Source organism: Miscanthus floridulus, chromosome 14 (genome assembly GCF_019320115.1).
Source record: "Miscanthus floridulus cultivar M001 chromosome 14, ASM1932011v1, whole genome shotgun sequence".
Classification (NCBI taxonomy): Eukaryota; Viridiplantae; Streptophyta; class Magnoliopsida; order Poales; family Poaceae; genus Miscanthus; species Miscanthus floridulus.
In genome coordinates, this window is record NC_089593.1 from 3,372,154 (window position 1) to 3,399,839 (window position 27,686).

Genomic DNA, 27,686 nt, shown 5'->3' on the forward strand with positions numbered 1-27,686 from the left:
CCTTCTCAATTTGTACCACCTCGCTTACACAATGGCAGTGAGAGAGCCGATCCTCTATATAAGAACATCAGGCGCTCGCTCGTAGCCACAGACCATAGCCAGCCCACTGCAAAGCGCTCCTTGCGTCGTAGTATGCCTTAATTGGGACGGACTGTGCCTAGATTGGAATTCCTAACCGAATTTGAAAAGCGGCACATTCCGAATAAGCTGTTTGACCCTAAAATCTTAAAAAGTGCTATGATATTTATTAAATTGAATATTTATTGTTCATATATGGAGTATTAAATATAGATAAAAAAAATCTAAAAAAATCTAATTGTACGGGCATTAAATATAGACGAACTAGTTGTATAGTTTGGTGAGAAATTATAAGAACGTTTTAAATCTAATTAGTCCATATGTTTGAACATTAATTGCCAAATAAAAATGAATGTGCTACGGTAACTCTAAATTCTAACTTTCTAGAACTAAACTTCCTCTAAAATGGATGCGGTTTGGTTTGGAGTATCAATGTGTAACAGAAATTGTGGGCCCCCACCCAGTGAGGGGTACCAGTAATGAAGTATAGAGATTGCATTCTCTAGTACAGAGTATAGGCCCCATTATATTAGCTTTGGCTAATCCTTTTTGTCTTAATACTAATTTCAACCAGACACGCTATAAAAACTAGAGAAATCCCAGACACGCTATAAAATAGAGAAATCCTAGAAATGTCCATAGAAAAGGCGAACATCTTGCTTGTAAATTACCAACATATATATACCAATACCACAATAAAAAATAATAGAGCAGCCTCTTAAATATACATCTAAATCACTCATTTGCTAAGGCCTGTTTGGATTTCTCCTATAAACTTTAGAGCCCTCAATTTTAGAGCTAAAGTTTCTAAACAGTGATTGTTAGCTCTAAACTTTAACCGACCCCACATATACACACACGGTAGCACTATTCTACATCAAACCAAAACTAATTTGAAAAAAAATACTGAGTAGTACTTAACCGCGTTCAGTATCAGTCAGCACTACACCTAGTACCATGAAATATTAAAACGCAACTACTGAATAGTACTAAATTTTGTTAAGTATAACAGCTTGGCATAGAATACTATATATATTCTACACCTAGGATGTAGAATAGCACGCGTGACTTCTTATACACTTGTGTCGTAGAAAAAACTAACTTATATATAATATATAACCTCTAAATTTGAATCTAAATTATGTGCCTCATGTCTCGTGCGGCCCACCCGTGCCTTGTGCCTCGCGCCCCTATCCATGCCTCGTGCCTCGTGCCGCACGCTGCTCTCGCCTCGCATCGCTCGCGCCTCGCGCGCGCTTATGCCCCGTGCCCCGCGCTGCACTCCGCCACACCTTGCGTGTCCCACCCGGACTCACGTTGCGCACAGCCGAGGTTTGACCTTCGCGTCGTGGCATCGAGCTCCGTGCCCGCGTCAAGCTTCGCGTCAATGAGCGTCCAATTGGGGGTTAGCAAGTAGATGAGCACATATTGTAACCGTATGTTTCATGCGTTTCAGATATATGTTGTATATGTTTCATCTGGATGTTACAAAAATAAATCTGGTGTTGCATATGTTGCAATAACTATACATGTATGTTGCAAGTGTATGTTTCTAATGTTTCAGCCGTTTCAAACGATGTTGCAAGTGTTTTATCTGGACGTTGCATATGTTGCACTAGCTATACATGTATGTTGCAAGTGTATGTTTTAAATATTTGAAACATATGTTGGAAATATTTTATCTGGATGTTACATATGTTGCAATGCCATACACACATGTTGCAAGCGTATGTTGTAAATGTTTCTGTTTCGGACATATGTTGCAGCAAATGCTTTTATGTTGCAAGTGTTTCATGAGTAGGCATAGCAGAGGGGCGCAGGCGAAGGTTGTCCCTTTGGGCGCAGCGGTCCCCGCATTCGCATGGGAAACGAAACGGGTGCGGCAGCAGGCGTGGAGCACAAAGTTGCATCCATGAGCGTGGCAGCGGACGTGGAGCATGAAGCTACATATATGGGCCGACAGCAAATATGGAGCACAAAGCTGTATTCATAGGCGGACAATAGACGTGGAGCACGTGGCGAAGCGTGAGTGCAAAGCTACGTCCATGGACAAGCAGCAAGCGCAGAGCAGCACAAGGCGAAACAGAGCACCAACCTGCATGTGCGCCATCCTTAGTGAAAACGCCGGACGGACGCCGCGTCCGCACGCCGGAGCCAGTCTCTCCGTTCTTTTTTTTTTGATAGTATAGTATCAGCATTAACATTCTGTTCCTGGTATCTAAGACAACACCAAATGTAATTTCCTTTCAAAGCACACACACCGAATGTAGTTTTTTTTTTTAAAAAATGGGGAAACAAAACCCCTCAACTCAAAACCCTACACTCTCCATGGCCTGATTCCCTTCCCCCTCGCCGCCACCGGAGGGAGGCGGTCAAACGATGCTATCCCTCCCCCTAGGCCGCCGCCACCTCCTCCGCCTCTGCGCTCGCCGGAACCCTACCTTCCTGCGCCTCACCATCGCCGCCGCCCTCTCCACCACCCCTACCGTCGCCTCCGGCGCCGCCGCCACTCCCATCTCCGACCGCCTACGCGTCCTCCGCTCCCTCCACGCCGTCGCCCCTGACCACCTCCTCTCCCACCCGCTCCCCTCCTCCGCGCACGTCTGTCTTGCCGCCCACCTCGCTGCCCGCGCCCGCCTCTTCGCGCACTCCCGCCGTCTCCTCTCCCGCCTGCTTGGTGCTGGCCACCGGCCCCACCTCGCCGCCTCCCTCGTCGACCTCCTCCACCGCGCGGCCCTCTCGCTGGGGCCCCGTCGCAGCGCGCTACCGTCCGTCGTCGACACCCTCCTCTCCCTGCTCGCCGACCACGGTCTCCTCGACGACGCCGTCCGCGCCCTTGCCCGCCTGCGGCAGCTGCGGGTGCCCCCGAACACCCGTACCTGCAACCACATTCTCCTGCGTCTCGCCCGCAGCCGCCAAGGCGGGCTCGTCAGGCGGCTCTTCGACCAGCTGCCCGCGCCCAACGTGTTCACGTTCAATATCGTGATTGATTTTCTGTGCAAGGAGGGAGAGCTTGTGGAAGCGAGGGCACTGTTCGTGAGGATGAAGGCGATGGGCTGCTCGCCGGATGTTGTCACTTACAATTCTTTGATTGACGGGCACGGCAAGTGTGGGGAGCTGGAGGAGGTGGAGCGGTTGGTGTCAGAGATGAGGAAGTCTGGATGTGCAGCTGATGTTGTGACGTACAATGCATTGATCAATTGCTTTTCCAAATTCGGGAATATGGAGAAGGCGTACAGCTACTTTGGGGAGATGAAGAGGCAGGGAGTGATGGCAAATGTGGTTACATTTAGCACTTTTGTTGATGCATTTTGCAAAGAAGGGTTGGTCCGGGAGGCAATGAAGCTGTTTGCACAGATGAGGGTGAGGGGGATGATGCCAAATGAGTTCACTTATACTTCATTGGTCGATGGCACTTGCAAGGCAGGGAGGCTAGGTGACGCCATTGTATTGCTTGATGAAATGGTGCATCAGGGGTTGGTGCCAAATGAGGTGACATACACTGTTACGGTCGATGGCCTTTGCAAAGAGGGTAAGGTTGCTGAAGCAGAAAATGTTTTGAGTCTGATGGAGAGAGCTGGTGTTAAAGCCAACGAGTTGCTCTACACTACGCTGATCCATGGGCACTTCATGAATAAGAACAGTGAGAGGTCTCTGGATTTGTTGAATGAGATGAAGAATAAAGGAATGGAACTGGATGTCTCTCTCTATGGCACTCTCATTTGGGGTCTCTGTAAAGTTCAAAAGGTGGATGAAGCTAAGAGCCTCTTACATAAAATGGATGGCTGTGGTTTGAGACCTAATAATGTCATTTATACGACAATAATGGATGCCTTCTTTAAAGCTGGAAAAGAGTCAGAGGCCGTTGCCTTATTCCACAAAATTCTGGATTCTGGGTTCCAACCTAATGTTGTTACTTATTGTGCATTAATTGATGGATTGTGCAAAGCAGGATCAATCTCTGAGGCCATCTCCCATTTTAATAAAATGAGAGAGTTAGGCCTGGATCCAAATGTACAAGCTTACACCGCCTTAATTGATGGTTTTTGCAAGATTGGTTCCTTGAATAAGGCTGTGCACTTGATGAATGAAATGGTTGACAAGGGTATGTCTCTTGACAAAGTTGTGTACACATCTCTTATTGATGGGTACATGAAGCAGGGAAATCTCCAGGATGCCTTTGCACTCAAGGCCAAGATGATTGAAAGTGGTTTGCAACTTGATCTCTATTGCTACACTTGTTTTATCTCGGGCTTCTGTAATATGAATATGATGCAAGAAGCTAGAGGAGTTCTTTCAGAAATGATTGGGGCTGGCATTATTCCTGATAAGACGGTTTACAACTGTCTGATAAGAAAATACCAGAAATTGGGAAACATGGAGGAAGCCTCAAGTCTTCAGAATGAAATGGAAAGTGGTTTAAGCTTTTGCACAGAAGATGATACTGCTTCTGGTTCTGGTTGTGAAACCTGATCTTGCGGTTGTACATGGTATAAAGGGTCAGTTTTTCTTTTCTTTTGATATAGTATCAACATTTCGGCACTCTCCCCGTGCAGAAATTTATTGCAAGTAATTAATTACATATTCCTCTCGGATTACAATCCTGAATCCTGCCTTGTGCTTGGGGTTGTTTTACTTACTAGGAGCTGGCCGGCCTTGGGGCGCGTGGCAAGCAACATCTGGAGAATGGGGCTGCCATGAAGCACAAGCTGCTCAAGGTTACAATCCCTGCCTGCTACACTGCTTATGCGTTCACATTCCACGCTCTAGCTAGTCCTGGCAGAAACTGTAATTGTGTGGCAGTATGGAGCATTTTTGTTTGTGTTTTATACAGTATGTCAGAGAAAGACAGCAATCAAGTTGAATCCTTTCTTGCTGGCTGCTTTCGGAGAGAAATTAAGCTACTTGCCTCTGCTGATTTAGTGTGTTCATGCGCCTCGCGCGAGCACGTGTTGTGCGGACGTCTGCTGCTGTATGTGTGCTGTGACGCTTAACAACCTACCGCCTCCGTCTCCTTTCTCAAGTCGCTATTCTTGGAGTGGGCGGAGGTGGCAACCCAAAATTGTTTCTCTCATCATGCCTTGACATGCCATGCCTCAGTTTGCTATTCTTGGAGTAGGTGGCAACCCAAAATTGTTTCTTTCATCATGCCTTGACAAGTTGACATGCATGCCTCTGATGAAATGTACACAAAATTGCTGTTGCTGGCAAGATGCCCTCTTGCTGTACCTTCTCTTTTTTTGGAGACAATTTGGTTTGCCTTGTTATCTATTTTCTGTAGCCACCTTTATGTCAATAAGGGGCGTACCCAGTGCAGAGAGCTCCCGCTCTGTGCAGGGTCTGGGGAAGGGTGTCAGTGGCAAGCCTTACCCTCGCCTGTGCAATGCGAGGAGACCGCGACTTGAACCCGGGACCTTCCGGTCACAGGCTATCTAGCTAGATGGATCACTTTGTCACATTGACGTTACCTGGCTCACCTAAAAGGCTAAAACCATCATCAGGAGCCTGCTGTACTGAAATTTCTGATGGTTTCTTTTCAATCTTGACTAACCTCCTCTCTTTTCTGACTGTGTATCCAGGATGTTTCCAACAAGGTGTCTGGATCTAATGGGATTTCGGCTGAGAGATCTATAGATCAAAGTGTAATAAGGATCTATCAAATCAAAAGCAAAGCTTAAGGGTGCTTTTTCTCTTTAATTGGACTAAACATAGACACCTTCAAAAGTAAAGGTAAGCATTAGGAGAGTACAAACAGCGAGACATTGCTATCATCCATCGAACTGTAGTCAGTCGTGTTTCAGGACCTCGTACTCCCAAAAGGTATCAATTGAAGGACTTGTCAAAACTGCAACCTCTTATTTTTCTTACATTTTAGGATTCGGCAGTCTGCAGCTCTTCATTTTTCATATTTGAAAAATTAGTCGAGTAGCCTCAAGGGCTTGTGGTGCCCAAAATGGTGAGCTCAGTTTGTTGTGCTTCTATTGACGTGACCATTTAATCACTGGGGCTTCACAGTCAATAATTTTCATGAATATATACAGTAAACACAAATGTGATGATAGGAACATTGGTGTCCCTCAGTTTGGCATCAGTAATAATCTTGTGCGTTGCTTCTATGGGTTGAACTTCCAGTGAGATTTTACAAATAAAGTTGATAGGCTACATTTTGCACATTCACATATGCTAGTAAGATGGTTTTCTTTCTAAGTAGTAAATACTTTAAATCAGGTAACAATGCATGTTGTGGTGCACTGCAATGTGCAGTTGTGTTCCCTTAAACATACTGTATGTTTTTTTTCACCTTCTATAAGATTTACCCATGATTCCATGGTAAAGAAGTTAGTGAAGAATTTTGTATTGACTCTGAGCTTTTTAGGTCCTGGGAGATGTACAAGGAGGTCATAGTACCACTCAGACATTTAAGGACGTATTGATAAAGTATTACTTAGTGGTGAGATTAGTGTTGCATATAATGTTTTACAATATTTATCAGTTAGACATAACGATATATGTATATGTATTCGTTGTTAGTTATTTAGAAAACCTCTTGTTGTGAAGGCCAATCTTAATTAGTTCAAGTATTGCCACACAGTTTTCAAAGTTGGTGCAGGATATGACTCCTGTGCTCTTGAGAGGATCTGTGCTTTCAGAACAGAGTCGTCTTCAGTTTTTTTTTGTTTTCTATCATAGGAAACTTAATTTGTTTTGTGACAGGATCCTACTGTTAATGGGAAAGAGAACCATGGTCAAGAGGCAGTGCATGAGGAGAATACCAAGTCCTGTGAACATGAATATGGAAGTTACTGCCTCTGGTCTACTGAACATAGGGAATTAATGAAGGATGCCATTGTCAAGAGGCTTAATGATCAACTTTTTATGGAAAGAGCTCATTATCCTAGTGTTGCAAAATTGAAGCAACAGGAAAGATTTACATGTGAACTGAAGCAAAACATCCAAGAGCTTGAACGCATGCTGAGTGACACCATCACAGATGCTGATCTTCCACCATTGTTAGTCTCGTCTTAGCTTTAAAATCATATGTGTTTTTTCTTTGTTTTTCATATAACCTTTTGCACTAAATAAATGAATTATATGTGGCTAGTGCAATCCATTAACATGGCTTTGTTTCTTGTCTTAGTTCTGTGTCTGCATTTCTTCAAGCAATAAAGGATGAGCATACACAATTATGATGTTTGTGACTTAATTGTGATAAAATAATGCACTGCAATATCTTTTTTTTTTAAAATTATATTCTCAAAATATTTCTGGTGGCAATGACTGGTTACTCTTTTCAGTTTTGCAGAGAAGCTGGGGAAGATGGAGCACACAATTGAGCGAGCCGAGTCTTGTGAAGTAGGATGCTCGATTGTTGAACGGAAACTTAGGCAGCTACTTGATATTACCGAAGATGAAGCTTATTTCCATACAAGGCAGAGTGCATTTCTATATCATCTTGGGGTCCAGACTACGCCGAAAACTCACCATTGCTTGAACATGAGATTGACAGTAGAATATTCATACTTGGAGGCAACTGTTTGTGTAACTTACAATGAGGACAACCAGAAGCTCTCTAAGGATGTAGATTCCCTTGAGATGCAACAATTATGGCCTGCAGAGGAATTTCGTGTCACAATTCTTAATCATTCTTAACCTTCCCAGAGGCAGATGAAAACTGAGTACATATGTATTTTCGGCCATTCAAGTTTCCTCTTGCCTGACCTTCCTACCTTGAACAGAGTAGTTGTTCTGGACGATGATTTGATTGTGCAGAAAAAATTGTTATCTTTGTGGAACCTTGATATGGGTAGTAAAGTGATCGGCGCTGTCCAGTTTTGGTGAAGTGAGATTAGGGCAGTTGAAACCATAGCAGACCATAATGTCAATACTAATTCATGTGTGTGGTTGTCTGGCCTGAATGTCATTGAATTGGATAAATGGAGGGACACCGGCATTACCAGTTTGTATGATTAATCGCTCTAAAAGGTCAGTAGAACTCACCATTCACATTGAATTATCAATTGCTGTCTCATGAAAATCTGTGGTTTCCATGTAGTATCCCCCAGTCCTATCCTTTTGCTATAATTTCCTTGTCTTATGTCTAAAAGGCTGCTGCCATGTGATCTATTAACTTCGCTTTTTTGCAGTTGCGAAAGAACAGCCTGAAATCACAGTGACCGCAAGCACTTGCTGCAATGCACTTGGATTCTCTCCCAATCTCACAAAGATGATGAATCAATGATGGAGATGAGTGGGAGGGCTTTGGCTAAGCTCACAAGGTTGCTATGTTAATGCAAATGGCCAAGAGAGTGAGCTTGAGCCGGCCATATGTGGCTTAAATAGAAGCCCCCATGAAATAGAGCTGTTGTACCCCTTCACTGGGTACAACACGGGGTGACCAGACGCTCCGGTCATATCGACCGGACGCTGGACCTCAGTGTCCGGTCACACGATGCGTGCCACGTGTCCCCTCTCTTTAAATGTTGATCGTCCGATCTCAACGGTCAAGTGACAACCGAACGCAGCAGCTCAAAGTGACCGGACGCTGAATCCCAGCGTCCGGTCGTTTTCAGTAAGCATCCAGAGACGACTTTTCCCGATCGGACGCGTCCGGTCATGCTTGACCGGACTCACCCAGCGTCCGGTCACACGGCGACTTCGCTGTGCACTGCCACGTCAGCTAGACCGGACGCAGCCTTCCAGCGTCCGGTTAGTTTGTGACCCAACGTTCGGTTAGAGACCGATGATGCGCGTCTTTGCAGCTTCTACTGATCGGACGCGCCGGTCCAACCGAGGCTAGCGTCCGGTCACTGCGTGACTAACTCCTTTTCAACTGTATCTTCTTCACCCTTGCTCAAATGTACCGACCACCAAGTGTATCACCTTGTGCACATATGTTAGCATATTTTCACGAACATTTTCAAGGGTGTTAGCACTACACGATCCTAAATGCATATGAAATGAGTTAGAGCATCTAGTGGCACTTTGATAACCGCATTTCGATATGAGTTTCACCCCTCTTAATAGTACGGCTATCGAACCTAAATGTGATCACACCCTCTAAGTGTCTTGATCACCAAAACAAAATAGCTTCTACCATTTATACCTTTGCTTTAAGCCTTTTGTTTTTCTCTTTCTTCTTTTCAAGTCCAAGCGCTTGATCATCACCATGGCATCACCATCATCATGATCTTCATTTGCTTCACCACTTAAAATGTGCTACCTATCTCATGATCACTTGATAAACTAGGTTAGTACTTAGGGTTTCATCAATTCATCAAAACCAAACTAGAGCTTTCAATCTCCCCCTTTTTGGTAATTGATGACAACCCTTACACAAAGATATGAATTGAAATTCGATTGAATCCATGTTGCTTGTCCAAGCATATTTACCATGTGTAAAAGGATATGGACAAGTTTCATGAACCCCAAATGGTAGCAATTGATCCCCCTATATATGTGCTAAGAGTTTAGATTGAAGCTTGTACATATGCTTAGATAGGAAATATAGAAGACAATATCTACCAAATGATGCTAAGGTATAAAAGATGGACATTTGAAGCGTGATACCAATCGGAGTACACCATTATACCATCCTTAGAATCATGGTTAGCTTGATACCACTTGAAAGCATTTGGAAATGAAATCACTAGATAAACTTATGCATTGCTAGATTTTCATTTAATCATTCAAACCTACAACTAGCATACACCACATAAGCATGGATATTAAAATTTAAAACTTATGCCATGCAATCAAACATATGAAATGCACATTCAAATGCATCATACAAGTTCATGAGCTTGCTCTTCCTACTTGTATGCTCAAAATTTTAATTGATCTCTTTTCTTTGTCATATCTCTCCCCTTATGTCAAGTTCTTCCTCTATCACTTGTCTCTTTATTTCTCTCCTCTTTGTGTTGTCTTTTCACTATCTTTTTGCACTATTTCTCCCCTTTTGTCATCAATGACCACAAAGGCTTAAATTATAGATAGGTTGAGATTATTAATGTCAATCAATGGGGTGAGGATCATTTTCCCAAATTTGGTCTAATCTAGATCATTTATCAAAGATATTTAACTCGGTTTAATTCAAGGACAAACTTCTTCACACCTCCAAATAAGGGTTATCTTATACCATGTTGAGTTAAACACTTAGAGCTCATTTTCTAGATTAAACACTAGGTTTACAAGCTCACAAACATGTCATATGCTACCACTAGATCAAGTCAAGCATAGAAGCAATAGTGGTACCATACAATCATCAAATTCATTTGATTTTCATGAATGAGCCTATTAAATATGAAAGATGTCTAGATGCACCAAACATATCCTTAGTAAGGATGTATGCCATGCCAATCAACTTTTACCTTGGATTGCTCGAAGGAGAGGCATGCCATATAAGTGGGGGGTGCATCAACACATATTTGAGAAATCCAATATGTTCAACTCATTCCTTAGCTTGCAAAACCTTTTCTCATCCAATGGCTTGGTGAATATATCAGCAAGTTGATCTTCGGTGTCTACACTCTTAATGCAAATGTCTCCTTTTTGTTGGTAATCTCTTATGAAATGATGACGGACATCAATGTGCTTTGTTCTTGCATGTTGAACCGGATTGTTGGTCAACTTGACTGCACTCTCATTGTCACATAGCAATGTCACTTTCTTAAACTTGATTCCAAAGTCATTCAAGGTGGCCTTCATCCAAAGTATTTGTGCACAACAACTACCGGCGGATATGTATTCAGCTTCGGTGGTTGATAATGCAACACTATTTTGCTTCTTTGATGACCATGAAACATATGATCTTCTCAACAATTGACATGTGCCTGTGGTGCTTTTCCTTTCAACCTTGTACTCCGCATAATCCGAGTCGGAGTAACCAACTAGCTCAAACTTTGCTTCTTTGGGATACCACAAACCAACATTTTGTGTATGCTTTAAGTACCTCAATATTCTCTTTGTAGCCTTCAAATGACTTTCTCTTGGCGAGGCTTGAAATCTTGCACACATGCATACACTAAATATGACATCCGGCCTTGATGCGGTCACATAGAGTAGGCTTCCAATTATAGACCAATATAATTTTTGATCCACCATATTTCCACTTGCATCACTATCCAAGTTGTCATTTATTTCCATTGGTGTGCTAATGGCTTTACTATCACTCATGCTAAACTTTTTGATCATGTCCTTGATATACTTGTCTTGACTCACAAAAGTACTATTCTTTAATTGCTTGATTTGAAGACCAAAAAAGTAACTTAATTCTTCAATCATGGACATCTCAAACTCATTAGCCATCATCTTTCCAAACTTATCACAAAAGTCTTGATTGGTTGATCTAAATATGATTTTATCAACATAGATTTACAACACAAACAAGTCTTTGTCAATCTTCTTGATGAAAAGAGTGGTGTTAATCTTGTCCATTATGAACCCTTTAGAGAGTAGGAAGTCCCTCAATCTCTCATACCATGCTCGACGTGCTTGCTTCAAGCCATACAATGTCTTCTTCAACTTGTACACATGGTCGGGCTTCTTGTCATCTTCAAAACTGGGAGGTTGCTTAACATATACTTCTTCATTGATGTAACCATTGAGAAATGCACTCTTAACATCCATTTGATAGAGCTTGATATTGTGGGCACAAACATAGGCTAGCAAGATTCTAATTGCTTCCAATTTAGCAACCGGGGCATATGTTTCTCCAAAGTCAAGACCTTCAACTTGTGTATAGCCTTGTGCTACCAATCTTGCTTTGTTCCTTACTATTATTCCATCTTGATCTTGCTTGTTTCTAAAGACCCATTTGGTTCCAATCACATTGTGTCCCTTTGGTCTCTCTACTAATTCTCATACTTGATTTCTTGTGAAGTTATTCAATTCTTCATGCATAGCATTCACCCAATCAACATCCTTCAATGCTTCATCTATCTTTTTTGGTTCAATGGATGACACAAATGAGAAATGCTTACAAAATGATGCTAATCTTGATCTAGTTTGCACACCTCTTGAGATATCACCAATGATAGTGTTTAATGGATGATCCCTTGCAACATTGGTTGGTTGGAGGATTAGAACTTGATTGCTTGCACTTGCTTGATCATTAGGTTGAGATGATGTACTAGCCACTTGATCTTATTCATTATCATGAGAGCCACTTGTACTAACTTGATTTATATCATCTTGCATATTTGAGTTAGAGAGCACTTGCACTTGATCATCATTCACTTACCTAGGCTTCAATTCACCAACATCCATGTTCTTCATGGCATTTGAAAGTTGAATGTCTCTAACATCTTCTAAGTTCTCATTCTCTACTTGTGAACCCTTGGTTTTATCAAATTCAACATCATGAACTTCCTCAAGAGTACCACTATCCAAATTCCAAATTCTATATGCTTTGCTTGTAATGGAGTAGCCAAGTTGGAATCCTTCATTACATTTCTTGTCAAACTTGCCTAATCTAGTGCCTTTCTTCAAAATATAGCATTTGCAACCAAAGACTCGAAAATATGCAATGTTGGGCTTTGAGGCGGTTGCTACAATAGCAAGCCATGTTGATAGCTTCGGCCCAAAAAGATTGACTCACATTGTACTCACTAAGCATAGACCTTGCTATATCAATGAGTGTTCTATTCTTCCTCTCAACAAGGCTATTTAATTGTTGAGTGTACTTAGCCGAGAATTGATGTCTAATTTCAAATTCATCACACAACTCATCAATTCTAGTGTTCTTGAACTTACTACCATTGTCACTTCTAACTCTTTTGATGGTTGTTTCAAACTCATTGTGAATGCCCTTGACAAATGATTTGAATATTGCAAACACATCACTTTTGTCCTCTAGAAAGAATTCGCATGTGTATCTAGTGTAATCATCCACTATCACAAAGCCATATTTGTTACCATCAATGCTAGTGTATTGAGTTGGCCCAAACAAATCCATGTGCAATAACTCAAAAGCTTTACTAGTGCTCATCATGCTTTTCTTAGGATGGGTGTTTTCAACTTGTTTGCCGGCTTGACAAGAGCTACAAAGCTTATCCTTTTCAAGCACATCTTTCAAGCCTCTAACCAAGTCATGCTTAACCAATCTATTCAATTGTTTCATTCCAACATGACCAAGCCTTCTATGCTATAGCCAACCCATGCTAGACTTAGTAAACAAGCATATAGATAATTTAACTTCACTAGCATTGAAATCAACCAAGTATAGATTTTCATATCTAAAGCCATTGAAGATCAAATTAGAGCCATCTACACTTATGATCTCTACATCATCTACCCCAAATATACATTTGAATCTAAGATCACACAATTAAGCCACGGATAGTAAATTGAAGTTCAAGCTCTCTACTAGCAACACATTGGATATGCTCATATCATTGGATATTGCAATCTTACCAAGCCCGTTGACCTTGCCTTTGCCATTGTCACCAAATGTGATACTATCATAACCATCATTGCCATTGGTGTTGATTGAGTTGAACATTCTTGCATCATCAGTCATGTGTTGAGTGCACCCACTATCAAGAACCCAATGCATTCCTCCAGCTTTGTAATTGACCTACAAAAGAAGATCAATTCTTTTTAGGTACCCAAACTTGCTTGGGTCCTTGAAGGTTAGTTACTAAGCTTTTTGGTACCCAAATGGCTTTCTTCTTTGAGCCCATCCATGGTTTATCAATGAACTTAGCCTTTACACCATTTGCACCCTTGGTAAGCATATAGAAAGAATCAAGCTTAATGGAGGATACATTAGTATTTTTGCTCTTGTTTTTGCATTCATGCTCTTTATGACCAACTTGTATGCAACTAGTGCAAAACCGACCATTGTTCTTCACAAACCTAGTCTTGTGAGGAGCAAAAGCCGCCTTGTCTTTCTTGGGGGTATAGCCCAATCCCTCTTTGTAGAGAGAAGCTCTTTGCTACCCAAGCACATAAGCAAGCGGTCCTCACTACCATAGGCCTTAGCTAAGGTGAGTAAGGTTATTGACCTCCTTCTTGAGGTTCTCATTCTCAACCATTAGTGACGCATCATAAGTAAAACCATCACTACTAGATGAGGTGGAAGTAGAAGTACTACAAGAAGGGTTAGTGGGAGTAACAATGATAGGCATAGATAATGATTCATCAATTATATCACAAGTCAAGCCTACATTGTAAGTTTCAACATGCTTCTTTTTATTTTGCTCATTAAGCAAAGAGGAATGAGCTTTTTCAAGCTTTTTGTGAGCCTTGCCAAGCTTCTCATAGGCTTCCTCTAGCCTCTTATGAGTTGCTTTGAGCTCATCAAGGACTTGCTTAAGAACTTTTACCTCCTTATTTAAGCTCTTGCATTCCCTTCTCTTAATGTCAAAGTGTTCTTTAGCATCTTCTAGCATGTCATATAGTTCATCCTTAATAGGTTCATCAACATCACTATCACTTTCATTTTCATTTTCATTATCATGTTCCTCATCACTTCCATCATCACAGATTTGTACCTTAGTGGCCTTAGCCATGAAGCATGATGGAGTGTCGAAAAGAGAAGACTTCTCATTGATTGCAATGCTTACAAGTGCCTTCTTCTTGGTGGTCTTGTCATCATTACTATCATCGTCATCACTTGAGGAAGCATCACTATCCCAAGTGACCACATATGAACCACCCTTCGTCTTCTTGAAGGTCATCTTGTCCTTCTTCTCTTTCTTTTCCTTTTTGTCCTTGTTCTTCTTGTTGTCATCATCATTGTCGCTATTGTATGGACATTGAGCAACAAGATGATCTTTGTTTCCACATTTGAAGCACCTTCTTGACTCTTCCTTGTACTTGGATGAAGATTTCTTTCTTCTAGCATGGTACCCTTTTTTCATCAAGAATTTGCCAAATTTCTTGACAAAGAGAGCCATCTTCTCATCATCATCATCATCCCATGAGCCATCATCTCCACTTGATGTATCTTGCTTTGCCTTGCCCTTGGATGATGTGGCCTTGAATGCCACGCTCTTCTTCTTCTCATCCTTCTTTTCTTTCTTTCTTCTAAGCCTCATGAACCATCTCAATATTCTTGATTTGCTCAAATGTTCTCTCATCAATTGCATCACGAATGGCACTTAGAGCAATGTCATTATTTTGGAGAAGCACTTCTTCGGTCGCGGTGGGATTCTCTGGATCACCAATCTCAATTTTAGTTTCTACCACCTTCCACACTTTTCTATTGATTGACTTGATGTGTGTGGTCATCTTTGATTTCCAATACGGATAATTTGTGCCATCAAATTAGGGTGGCTTCTTGGTGTTGTTGATTTGAGCCATTTTTACACCGAAGGTTGTTAAGCCTCAAATCATGGTGACCTTGGCTCTGATACCACTTGAAAGGTCCTAATGGCTAGAGGGGGGGGGGGGTGAATAGCCTATTAAAAATTTCTACAACAACACTTAACAAACCGGTTAGACAATTATGAGGCGAAGCAAGTGTTGCGCTAGCCTACTAAAAATACAAGCCACCTACCACAATTCTAGTTTATATAGTTTCTATCCACTCAATAGCTATGACACTACACTAAGTTAGTGTGCTCTCAAAAGCTAACTAAAGAGTCACACTAACCAAACTAACAAGCTCTCACAACTAGCTACACTAAAGAGCTTGATAACTAGTTTGCGGTAATGTAAAGAGAGTGAGCAATTCGTTTATACCGCCATGTCGAAGAAAGAGCCAATCAATCATAAGAATGAATATCAATGAAGACCAATCACCTCAGAATCAAATGATGAACACAATGATTTTTTACCGAGGTTCACTTGCTTGCCGGCAAGCTACTCCTCGTTGTGGCGATTCACTCACTTGGAGGTTCACGCGCTAATTGGCATCACACGCCAAACCCTCAATAGGGTGCCGCACAACCAACATAAGATGAGGATCATACAAGCCACAAGCAATTCACTAGAGTACCTTTTGGCTCTCCACCGGAGAAAGGTCAAGAACCCTTCACAATCACCATGATCGGAGCCAGAGACAATCACCATCCTTCACTCGATGATCCTCGCTGCTCCAAGCCGTCTAGGTGGCGGCAACCACCAAGAGTAATAAGCGAACCCCGCAGCGTCCGATCATTTCCAGTAAGCATCCAGAGACGACTTTTCCCGATCGGACGCGTCCGGTCATGCTTGTCCGGACTCACCTAGCATCCGGTCACTCGACGACTTCCCTATGCACTGCCACGTTAGCTGGACCCGACGCAGCCTTCCAGCGTCCGGTCAGTTTGTGACCCAGCATCCGGTCAGAGACCGACACTGCATGTCTTTGCAGCTTCTACTGACCGGACGTGCCGGTCCAACCGAGGCCAGCGTCCGGTCACTGCGTGACCAACTCCTTTTCAACTCTATCTCCTTCACCATTGCTCAAATGTGCCGACCACCAAGTGTATCACCTTGTGCACATGTGTTAGCATATTTTCACAAACATTTTTAAGGGTGTTAGCACTCCACTAGATCCTAAATGCATATGCAATGAGTTAGAGCATCTAGTGGCACTTTGATAACCGCATTTCGATATGAGTTTCACCCCTCTTAATAGTACGGCTATCGAACCTAAATGTGATCACACCCTCTAAGTGTCTTGATCACCAAAACAAAATAGCTCCTACCATTTATACCTTTGCCTTGAGCCTTTTGTTTTTCTCTTTCTTCTTTTCAAGTCCAAGCGCTTGATCATCACCATGGCATCACCATCATTATGATCTTCATTTGCTTCACCACTTGGAATGTGCTATCTATCTCATGATCACTTGATAAACTAGGTTAGCACTTAGGGTTTCATCAATTCACCAAAACCAAACTAGAGCTTTCACACGCGCATACCGTCACTTATATAGACCCGGTAGTTCATCGAGTACCACGAAGGCCTCGATAAATCAACTTCACAACTAAGATCATACTTGATTAAGCAAATACCTATCACATACACAGAGTTTGCAGCAGAAATAATATTATAATAGGGTCACAAGTAATTAATACAAGTTCAGTTTCAAATCCAATAGGTTAAAACAACATAACTTTGAAATAATTACCAAATCATGATTTTGAATCATATTGCTAGCTCTGATGACAGCCTCCAACAAAAGCATAGATGAGAAGCAAATACAGAATAGCCGAGCCCACCGGTACTTAGTCACCACCTTCAGCAGACATAGCACTTCACCTGCAATAGGGTGGGATAAAACCTTGAGTGCTCAATTGTACTCAGTAAGACTTACCCGATAGGAGAAAAATGAAGACTCTAATGATATGCATGGTTTATTTGGTGGAGCTAGTTGGATAGCATAATCTTTTACAAATGAGCTTATTATGTAAGTCCTTACTTTCAATATTTTAGCATCAAGTTCAGTGAAGCCAATTATAGCTAAGTTTACATCTATCCTGTAACAATCATTTGATTAATAAGTATCACAATAGTAACCATATTCAATTATCATGATCAACAGAACCATCATGTTTCATCAGTTACTATGACTACTGGACAATGACCAAGTTTCTCACTAACCGGGAGATACGGTGATTCGAATTGATTACATCTAGCTAGGCAATCCCAAACACACCCATACGAGCCCACATTAGCTCACATGGGGCACCGTTCACTCCATTCGGCGATGAGTCTAGACCGTTTCGCAAAACTCATGATCCTATATCCTCACATGAATTGCCCAAAGCCCATAGCAAACATGGTCTTGGACCGGTCCCCTTTCTTCAGGCTCTCCTCCCAGCAATGCTAACGGTCCAATATACTCAGCTCAAATGAGCTAATCGGCTTCATGGTCAACTATAACTCAGGGCCCTGTTATGTGTTTGGTACCTTCAATCGCAACTAAGGTCCAACAACGAAGCGGTGCTTAAATGACATAGATGGGATCAAAGAATACATGCTTAGCCGACATCAACAACAACCACAATAGTACCAGATCCCGTCCGGTCTCCAGTTATCCATTATCACCTGGTTCTTTTCCACGATAGCAAATATAGCCAACCGTGTCAGAGTAGCCACCTATGTTTCGCAGGCGACAGGAAATCACCCGACTTCTATCGGTCTAAGCATAGCTAAGCATAGAGCGACCTATACATACTAGTAAGGATACAGGTATATATATTGTAGATAAGGTAAGACATGCAGCAACGGGTTTTAATTCAACTCCTATACTTAATGCACAATACAAAATATAAACTCAGGTGTATTTTAAAAGAGAGGTAGGAGGCTTGGAATGCTCCGGGGCTTACCTGGAGTTCAACACTAGGTCAATGTTTGTTAGATGATATTCACTTGACAAGTATCTCTTGCCCGACATGTATTCCTGGGGTCCTCCCATATTCTGGATCCGTTCACCAACATCACCTTTTGGTTGGTTTCAGCACCACGTTCTTCACCCTTTCATCATACATCTAGCGTACCTATATAATATATACAAAGATGCAATGCGTGCATATGAGAAAGAGCAAAACCAAAACATCACGTGATTGCAAACAAGGACAAGTATAAGGTCATAACAAAATTGACCTAGGCACATGGATGAATAAAGTGCCAACTAAACATCACACAAATTTGTCATGCTAAGATAGCAATAAGACAACACCATAACATTTATCTATCGAAAACTAATTAAGTTTAGTATCAAACAAAAGCACTAGGGTTGATGTGGGTAACACCAAACCTAGCCATGTCAATCATGATCAAGGTTCTACTACTAAACATACAACATGGAAATGGCAAGATGATATTCAGCTTTTAATTCTTTTCATCGAGTAGGTGTATATCTCTTCTTCGGTAGAGAAGGCAAAGATTTCATTTCACCTAAAACATATTGGTTCTAGGTTGGTTTAGCACATCAACAAGGTTTCACAAAACCACCACAACATGATCACATATCCATTCACCATGAAAGGGTAAAAGCTAGACAAGCAACAAGTAGCATGTATAGACAAGTTAAGATTGCATTCTATTCTATTATTAGCATGCTCATCATTGTATATAGATAACAAACAAGATGCAAAAAGAAAAAGGCCATCTGCTGTACAAATCTGGTACTCAGAAAAATGTAGTAGCACATACATGCTATATATATATATGCTATAACTGGTATAGCATGTATATATACATACATGCTATAACTGGTATACTATATAAATTTCATACCAATTTGATATATATATATATATATATATATATATATATATATATATATATATATATATATATATATATATATATATATATATATATCACGGAATACAAGGAATACAAATTAAACATGTAATTTCCTATGAAAAACAATATTGCACATGGAAGTTGGCCAAACAGTAGGTTTTATATTTTTCATAGCTAGCACATGTCAAAACAAAGTTAACGAAACTGGAATCACATTTTTAGGACATTCCTAGCTACATTTTTTTTTCATTTTACAAGTTTAAGGAGCAATTAACTTGGATAAACAGTACTGCATACAAAAAGTTATGAAGTAGAAAACTTTATACTTCTAAGTAGAGCACTTCAAGACAAAACTAACAAAACAAGTTTCACATTTTTAGCATTTTTCTACAATTAGCTATGAATTTTACAAAATTTGGCCTATTTATGGAATTTAGCAAAGCATGAAAAAAAGAAAAAGGGCCTCGGGCCCAAAGTGGCCCAGCTCGGCCCACGCTGGGCGGCCAAGTGGCCCAGGTGCATGCGGGCCCAGCCAGCCAGGCCGGCCCACGCGGCCCAACCAGAGGGGCGCGTATCTTTCTGAAGGGGGCCTTGTACTTTTCCTAATTTAACACGAGATAAACAACACTATGTGTTACTATTCATATGAGTCACGATATTTACATTGGGAACCCTAGAAAAGCTTCTATTTGTACCTTCTCCTTTCTCTCGCTGTACGAAACAGAGGACGGCGGGGTTCGACCGGCCGGCGGCTGATTTGTGCATCCTGTGCACCAAAGGAGAAAAGGGAGAGCCAATCACAAATCTTGGCATCAAGGTGAAGCTAGCGCAAGCGATATGTGAGAGAGAGCAACCCGAGTGGCCTGGCCACGGTGAGGAGCTTGCGGCGGCCATGGCGGACGGCCATGGCGGTGGAATTTGGCGCGTACGGTTGATTCTATCAAAGAGGGCTGACTCAAGCAAGCCATGGAGGAGTGCAAGGAGGTGGCGGTTCTGTCTATGAGAGTAATTGGATGGAGGTGGCGTGACGGCGGCGAAATCGGCCGGCAAAGCCGAGGTGGCTGGCGGCGAAGTGGAAGAGGAAAAGGAGTTGGCCGGCGATCGGGCGCTTAAGAAGACAAATATGGCTTCTCCCAACTCGCTAGAATCTGCTCGAGACATCCATGCGGCCAGCAATGTGCCCACGCGCGAGGAATCGACGAGAAGGCCACGGCGGATGGCGGTGAGCAAGCTGGCTGCGTGCTGCTCGATGTTACTGTTCACGACTGACAGCATTACTTTCTCTCTCTCTATCTCTTGATTCAAACCACAAAAGTTCAAACCAATTTTCCTAGGCTGTAGAGCTACATGAGCACAACAACTTTTCTTAAACGACTAACATGAAGCTCTCACTGGTTTGAAAGATATTGAATTTTGAAAATCAATACATGCAAACTCAAACTGAATTCAGTTTCGAATTTTGAAAACAGTTTGTGATTAGCTACTTTAGGTAATTAATTAATGGTCAAACATCTATCAAACATCACAACTAATAGCACATTAACAAAGTTCAGACTTCAAGCTTTGAAACAGTACCAAAATGGAACAAAGTTTATTTTTGAAATTCATTTTAATAATTCTCCAAACTTTGAATCTCATTACTATGAATCAGGGGATTAGTTAAAATTGCTAGGTTTGAAAAACAGTGCTGAATTCAAATTTGGAGCTCAAGTTTGAACATGTTTGACTTGAAAACATAACACAACTTTGATTCTATAAGATAGCACACACTTTGTATAGCAAAGTTTATTTTAGCAAAATTTTATTTGTTTAAGGAAATTACAATCCATAAAATCACAAAGTATCTTAATCAATATTATTGTCAACATTTCATGCACACATCACTTAAGATATGAAAGCTATACTTGAAACATGAAATGTATTTATGCAACAATGCTTGATGATTATGCTTGATGGTGATCATGGTCAAGGTTTTATTAACTCAATTTGCGAGGGACATGATTAACAATATTCAATGCACATTTTGAAAAGATTACAAGTCAACCAAAAGAAGTTTGCTTCTGCCTTTCAAAACAATTTTGAGTTAGCTCTCAAATGAAAAAGTTTGACTCCACCTCTGTCACCACTTGCAAAGTGTTAAACTAAAGCTCATAATCATTTTCTGACTTGTTTAGATTAGACTTAATCCACTGCTTAACTTAAAATTGACACATAGGGTGTCACATGCATCATTGTTGAAGTGGCAAAAGAAATGTTGAGATCATTCAGAGATTTCAAAGTCACAAAATGTCACAGGAGTGCTTGAAAGGATCAAGGTGCCCAAAAGGGGGGTGAATTGGGCTAATTCTAAATTTTCTTGCTATAATCAAATCCTACGGATAGCCCAATTAACCCCTTGTGCCTAGAAAAGTGTTTCTATCAAACTAACGCACAATGGATTTGCAACCTATGTTCCAAACTTACTCTAGCATGGCAATTCTATGAATGTAAAGACAAGTATTGAATTGCTCAAAGTAAATACTCAAAGTAAATGCTCAAAGTAAATAGAGAGAGAGAGGAACGTGGCGATATTTTGCCGAGGTATCGGAGAGTCGCCACTCCCCACTAGTCCTCATTGGAGCACCCGCGCAAGGGTGTAGCTCCCCCTTGATCCGCGTAAGGATCAAGTGCTCTCTACGGGTTGATTCTTCGACACCGCCGGGTGATCACCAAACTCCCAATCACCACCAAGCCATCTAGGTGATGGCGATCACCAAGAGTAACAAGCACAAACTCTCACTTCACCATGCAAAGCCTAATGAGAAGGTGGATGCACACATTGCTACTCTTGATTCACTAATGAGGCTACTCTCTTGGATTCTCAAATCTCAATCACCTCACTAGGACCTTGCTCTTCTTGGCACTCACAAACATGTTTCTCAGCTGTTGGAATGAGCAAAAGTAACTCCACACACGAGTGGAGCTTCTATTTATAAGGCAACCTCAAAAATGAACCATTATGAGCTTCTGCGGGGTGACCGGACGCTCTGGTCATGTTGACCGGACGCTCCGGTCAGTTCAACCCGTGAACCAGTGAAAATGTGTTGATCGGACACTGGCAGGGTCCGGTCACCACTGACCGGACGCGTCCGGTCGCAATAAACCCTTACTGGAACCTTTCTGTACTCGACCGGATGCTGAACTCCTAGGGTCCGGTCAGTACTGACCGGACGTGTCTGGTCACAGATTCTCTTCTCTGGAACCTTACTGGAGTCGACCGGACGCTGGACTTCAGCGTCCGATCACACCGAACACAGTCTGTTGATCAAATGAACTGACTGGACCCTGCGGCCAGCGTCCGGTCACACTGAAGCCAGCGTCCGGTCAACATTTGACCCTCCATTCACTTCCAACTCTCGAACATATGTGAATGAAGTTTGCTCCAAAGGATCTTAGGCATTCATAGGAGCTACCTAGAGCTAGTTTTAATAAGTGTGCACCACACCTAACTCACTAGACTCAACTAGGTCAAGCTACCCGTCCATACCCCCCTTAATAGTACGGCCAAAGGAAAAACAAAGTCCTAAACTACTCTAAGTGTCACTCCAACTCCAATCGACACTTAGAACTAGTCATCCTTAACCTTGTCGTCCATCCTTTGAAAACCAAAACGATTTCCATCGTAGGGGCATGACCACCTCGATTGCCCAATCGATCTCCATTACCATAACCTAACTTAATTGCCTCTGCAAAACACACGTTAGTCATAGCAATATTGTATTGACATTAATCACCGAAATCCAACTAGGGGCCTAGATGCTTTCAATCTCCCCCTTTTTGGTGATTGATGACAATACCACCTCGAGTATGTAAAAGAGTGAGGTTTTTGACAGGCTTGGTTCATATAAGCTTTTGTCAATAAGAACAAAAAAGTTAGGCCAGCTTATATGACCCAAGCCAACACAATGTACTCAAAGGATATGAATTAAGCATGAGTACAAGTAACAAAGCTCATTTGCATCGGAGTATAAACACGGAAGCAAAGGAAAATGAGCATAACACAAGTGATATGACATATAAATATTGCAAAGTAGAGAGCACACATGTCATATATCACAATCATGTAGATAGCACTATCACATAGATATAATAGTATGCATGAAAGTAACACACGAATGCATAATAGTAATAGTGTATCACACAAGTAAAACTCCAAATGTATATAATAAGCTACTACTAGATAACTAGCTCTCCCTAAATCTCGCTCCCCCTGAGTCTACATACTCGAACCCTCTCCCCCTTTGGCGTCAAACACCAAAACCTAGGGGTTGGTCGGTGGGGCTGTAGTGGATGAGCCGGGCGCTGAAGTACGTGGAGCAGGATGAAACTGAGTGCCATCATCATTTGACCCTGAGCTCTGTACTGACTGACCCTCTGTAGCAGGAAGTGTCGCTGAAGCAGGTCTGGGTCTAAGCTGGGGTAGGTGTGGCCTGTGATGCTGCTAGGACATCTGTCATAGGATCTGACGAGGCGACAGACGAGGGGAGCCTCTGAGTAGTAATGACCACTGGAGTTGCTGTAGAAGGACCGGTGGTATGCATATGAGGCGGTGTAGGCATGCCGGTCAGCTCGCTGAAGGATGCTCCAAGACTCCTAGAGACTGACGTGTTAGGCACAAAAAGCGAGGGTGACTGCTCCAGTGAGAAGCCCGTGTGATATGGAGTGAACTGCGGGGCAACCACTGGTGAGGACAACCACTGGGACACCTGAACTGTGGGTGAAGCAAATGGAGCTGGAGGCTGTCCCTAACTCTGAAGCCCACTGGGCTGTACTGCTGGAGTCGTCGTAGTGGTGGCAGACTGAGCAAGCTGGGGCGAAGACTATGGCAGTGGGGCCCCAAGTGCTGTTACTACATGCTGCATAAATCCCATGAGCTGCTGCTGCATAAGTAACTGCTGGTGCTGAAGGAGCTACTGCTGCCGCTGGAACTCGTCCTGACGAGCCTAAAACTATGCAAAGTTGGCAGCTGTCTCCTGAGCCTATCGTGCCTGCTCCTGCTGCATCCGCTCAAGAATGGCAATCAATGCGGGGCCCGTCTACGGTGCAGGTGGAGCTGAGCTGGAACTGCCAGCCTCTGCATCATGTCTGTGTGGAGGCATCTGAGGAATCAACTGATAGTCATCATCCGAACTATCACTGGACTCGGTCATCCCCTGCTGTGCCTCAAGCTGCTCCTCCTCTATAGCGGCTATGCCTCTAATGATCTCGTCCTGCTGAGCTGCTGACTCGAGAACATCTGGACGACGACTGGGCTGAGTGGGTGCCTGTGGAGTGCTGTGCCTGATCCTCTGTGCCATGTTATATGCTGGAAACTCTATGGTGGCACCCTTGTACTCTGCAACCATCTCAGGGGTCCGAACCTGCACAGACTGGAGCATCAGGAAAGTAATCCAATGTGCATATGGAAGCTGTCTGCGACCCTTGAAGCCCTCAGCTATAGTATCCTCCATCTCTGATAGAAGGAGATCCCAAATATCGAACACGGTCTGCTGCATTAGGGCATTAAGGAGCCAGAGCTGTAAGCGAGTCAGACCCTCCCTGTATCCCAACCTAGGAAGTAGTGTCCTCCGGATAATGGCCTCTAACACTCGCGCTGTAGGAGTTAGGTCATTGGGGTTCCTCCTCGACCCCTCACCAAAGGGCTCCTTGAAGCAATGCCGCACAAGATCTGTAGGGGGCACCAACCCTCCATGAGGATGCCTAGGAGGCTCCTGCTGTCCATAGCATACCTCATGTAATCTAACAGGCTGATCCTATAGCCTCAGTATCTCCCGGGCCCTGAAACTCATCACCCTATAATCTCTGCCATTGAATGCAAAGTGAATGAAGTTGTGATGCGGATCAACATAGAGTGAAGCATAAAACTGCCGAACCCAAGATGGTACATATACTCCTGTCTAGCCAATCAGATCTGTGAGCCCCAGCAAATATGACAAGTAGGGGCAGATGTGCTCTCCGGCTACTGCCACAATAGACTCTATACTGCAGACTCTCTGAGATCTAAACACTGCCCCACTATTGAGATAAGAATTATAGAAATCCTCTTGGAGCAGCGTGTAGAACCCCTCTGCTGCTCTCTCATCCCTCCTCGGAGGGAACCACACATCGAATTCAACAAACCTCAGTTGGCGAACCTGTCTGGCTGTGGCGGCCCTCAAGTCAAGATGTACTACTAGAGGCGAACCTTGTGGTCTGGGCGATGGGCATGAACCCCTACGCTATGTAGCTGGCCTCGCTAGAACTATAGCACTGGTACGACCAGAGCAGCGTAGCTGGGGTGCCGGCTCGGTCTCCTTGGCCTGCTGGCCCTCCCGAGTCTCCTGAGCTGGCTGAGGCTCTACTGGTGGGGGCTGCTGCTGTGGCTCCTACTGAGACTCCCCCTGATGCTGAGGCTCCTCAATAGCCAGACAACGTCCTGCCATCATGACAGTCCCAGGTGGACTACCATGAAGGCGCTCAATCTCCCTCAGTCTGCCCTGCGCATCTGGTGCCAAATGATCTGCTATGACAACTCCACTGTGGGCACCGCCTCTCTCGGCACGCTCTGCGGCCTCAGCGACAGTAGCTGCTCTCGCTATCTCTACGTTGGGGTACTTGCGCTTCTTGGATGTCACTTGCTTCGTTGCCTTGCCTTTTGGTCCTATAGGCTGGCGAGGTGGGGGCCTCCGATCGTCATCTCTCGGACCACCACCAACGTTCTTCGTGCGAGCCATCTGATCTGACAAGAGGATGAACTGCCACTGATGAAGATCAACTGTCAAACTGACACTCCCGAGGCTTGGCCTCGATCCTTACTCACGAGCTTGGCTCCAAGTTGACTGCCAACTGCCACAAGAACCTCAACAGCACCGACTCGCTGAATGATGGAATAGATGGATATACAAATAAATACAATACATCTAATAGATGCGAAAGACCTAGGAAGCAAGCAATGTAGGTACGAAATTGAGATGACGGACATGCTACCTGACGAACCGGCGATCCGAGAGAAGGAGAGACGTGTCATGCGGGGGAAACCTCGGAATCGGCTGGGGCTAGGGTTGCGAAGAACTGCGATGAACCGGTGGCCCTAGATTATTTGAAATCAGTGATTTGCGATGGATTTGGATCACAAGCAAGGCAAATAGAAAGCTAGGGTTGGGCCTTACCAACCAACAAGGAGGCAAGGGCTAGGGTTGGATGGCACTGCAGGCGTCACGGTGGTGGCGCGCTGTTGCTTGGGCGCGGGAGGCGCACGGTGGCTTGGGCGCGCGGGGAGGCGCGGTGGCGTGCGAGGCTGGTGCGAGGTGCTCGGCGTGCGGGCTCGGCTGCGGCGGCGCGGTTGCGGGAGGCCTGCGGATGCGGTGGCACGAGGGGCTCGGCACGGGGCTGCGGCGGCGCGGCGAGCTACAGCGGCATCGGCGGTTAGGGCACGGGATAGGCCGGTGGCGGAATAGGCTAGCAATGGTACGGTCAATGCGATTAAATAGGCCCCCCAATGCGACAAGAAAGGAAATGGAAGAAGAGTCCTGATGCCGCGTGAGATCCACTGACCGGACGCTCCGGTGGTAGCGACCGGACGCTACCACCCAGCGTCCGGTCGATTCCAGAGAGGTCCAATACCTCTGGAATCAAGACCGGATGTGTCCGGTGGTCCATGACCGGACGCAGGTAGGGTCCGGTCAGTACAGCCTGTTCCTTCTTCGAATGACCGGACGCTGGATCCCTTCCTAACCAGACGCACAAACGCAGCATCCGGTCACTCCTTCAGCAGTAGTTCACCTCCTGTGAACTGACCGGACGCTGGACAGCAGCGTCTGGTGCACCTTTTCCAGCAAATCTTCAAAGTTCCTTCGCGCTGCCTGTTCCCAATCAAGTCCCAACTTGAATAAGATCCAAATAAACACCAATTGAGACTGATGTGAGTGACCTCTCTCAAACCCTCATATTTTTCAAAATATTTTGCCTTAGGCTATAATTCTTTTTAAGAAAATAGGCAATAAGAGGGCAAATGGAACAAAACGACAAAACAACATTCATGCATATGCAATACTTATAAGTAAATCTAGTTGCTTGTCAAGTTTGATCCAAGGTTAAGCTTCTTCACACGCTTTTCGGCGGTTATCTTAACCATGTTAGACAAGCCATATATGCATTGCCAAAAATTAAACATGTTGTATATTACAATGAATGCAAGGGACAACACAAGCTCAATTTTTAGTGAAGTTGCTAAAGTCAAGTACATTGAGCTCATTCCGCAATCTACAAAATATAGCCTCATCTAGCGGTTTAGTGAAGATATCCGCTAATTGATCTTTGGTTCTTACACCTTCTAGTGATATATCATTTTTAGCAACATGATCTCTTAGAAAGTGATGGCGGATATCTATGTGCTTGGTGCGAGAGT

The 27,686-nt window shown here is 43.4% G+C and overlaps 2 protein-coding genes across 9 annotated transcripts; both read left to right on the forward strand.

Annotated features, from left to right (window-relative positions):
- Positions 1–2,311: 2,311 nt before the first annotated feature.
- LOC136504854 (putative pentatricopeptide repeat-containing protein At2g02150) lies at positions 2,312–6,923 on the forward strand. 8 transcript variants are annotated; one of them, XM_066499886.1, is made up of 5 exons: positions 2,312–4,577; positions 4,722–4,796; positions 5,658–5,808; positions 6,455–6,529; positions 6,793–6,846. In XM_066499886.1, exon 1 carries the CDS (start codon positions 2,458–2,460, stop codon positions 4,549–4,551), a length of 2,094 nt encoding a protein of 697 aa, XP_066355983.1. In that variant the 5' UTR covers positions 2,312–2,457; the 3' UTR covers positions 4,552–4,577; positions 4,722–4,796; positions 5,658–5,808; positions 6,455–6,529; positions 6,793–6,846. The 8 variants fall into 8 exon arrangements, with proteins under 8 accessions (XP_066355983.1, XP_066355986.1, XP_066355981.1 ...); XM_066499889.1 differs by lacking the exon at positions 6,455–6,529 and having other exon boundaries at positions 6,793–6,923; XM_066499884.1 differs by having other exon boundaries at positions 5,954–6,918.
- On the forward strand, positions 4,776–7,728 carry LOC136502904 (probable galacturonosyltransferase 7). Its single transcript, XM_066498155.1, has 4 exons — positions 4,776–4,880; positions 5,658–5,720; positions 6,793–7,088; positions 7,374–7,728. The coding sequence occupies exons 1-4, from the start codon at positions 4,776–4,778 to the stop codon at positions 7,726–7,728; spliced, it is 819 nt and encodes a 272-aa protein (XP_066354252.1).
- The last annotated feature ends 19,958 nt before the right edge of the window (positions 7,729–27,686 follow it).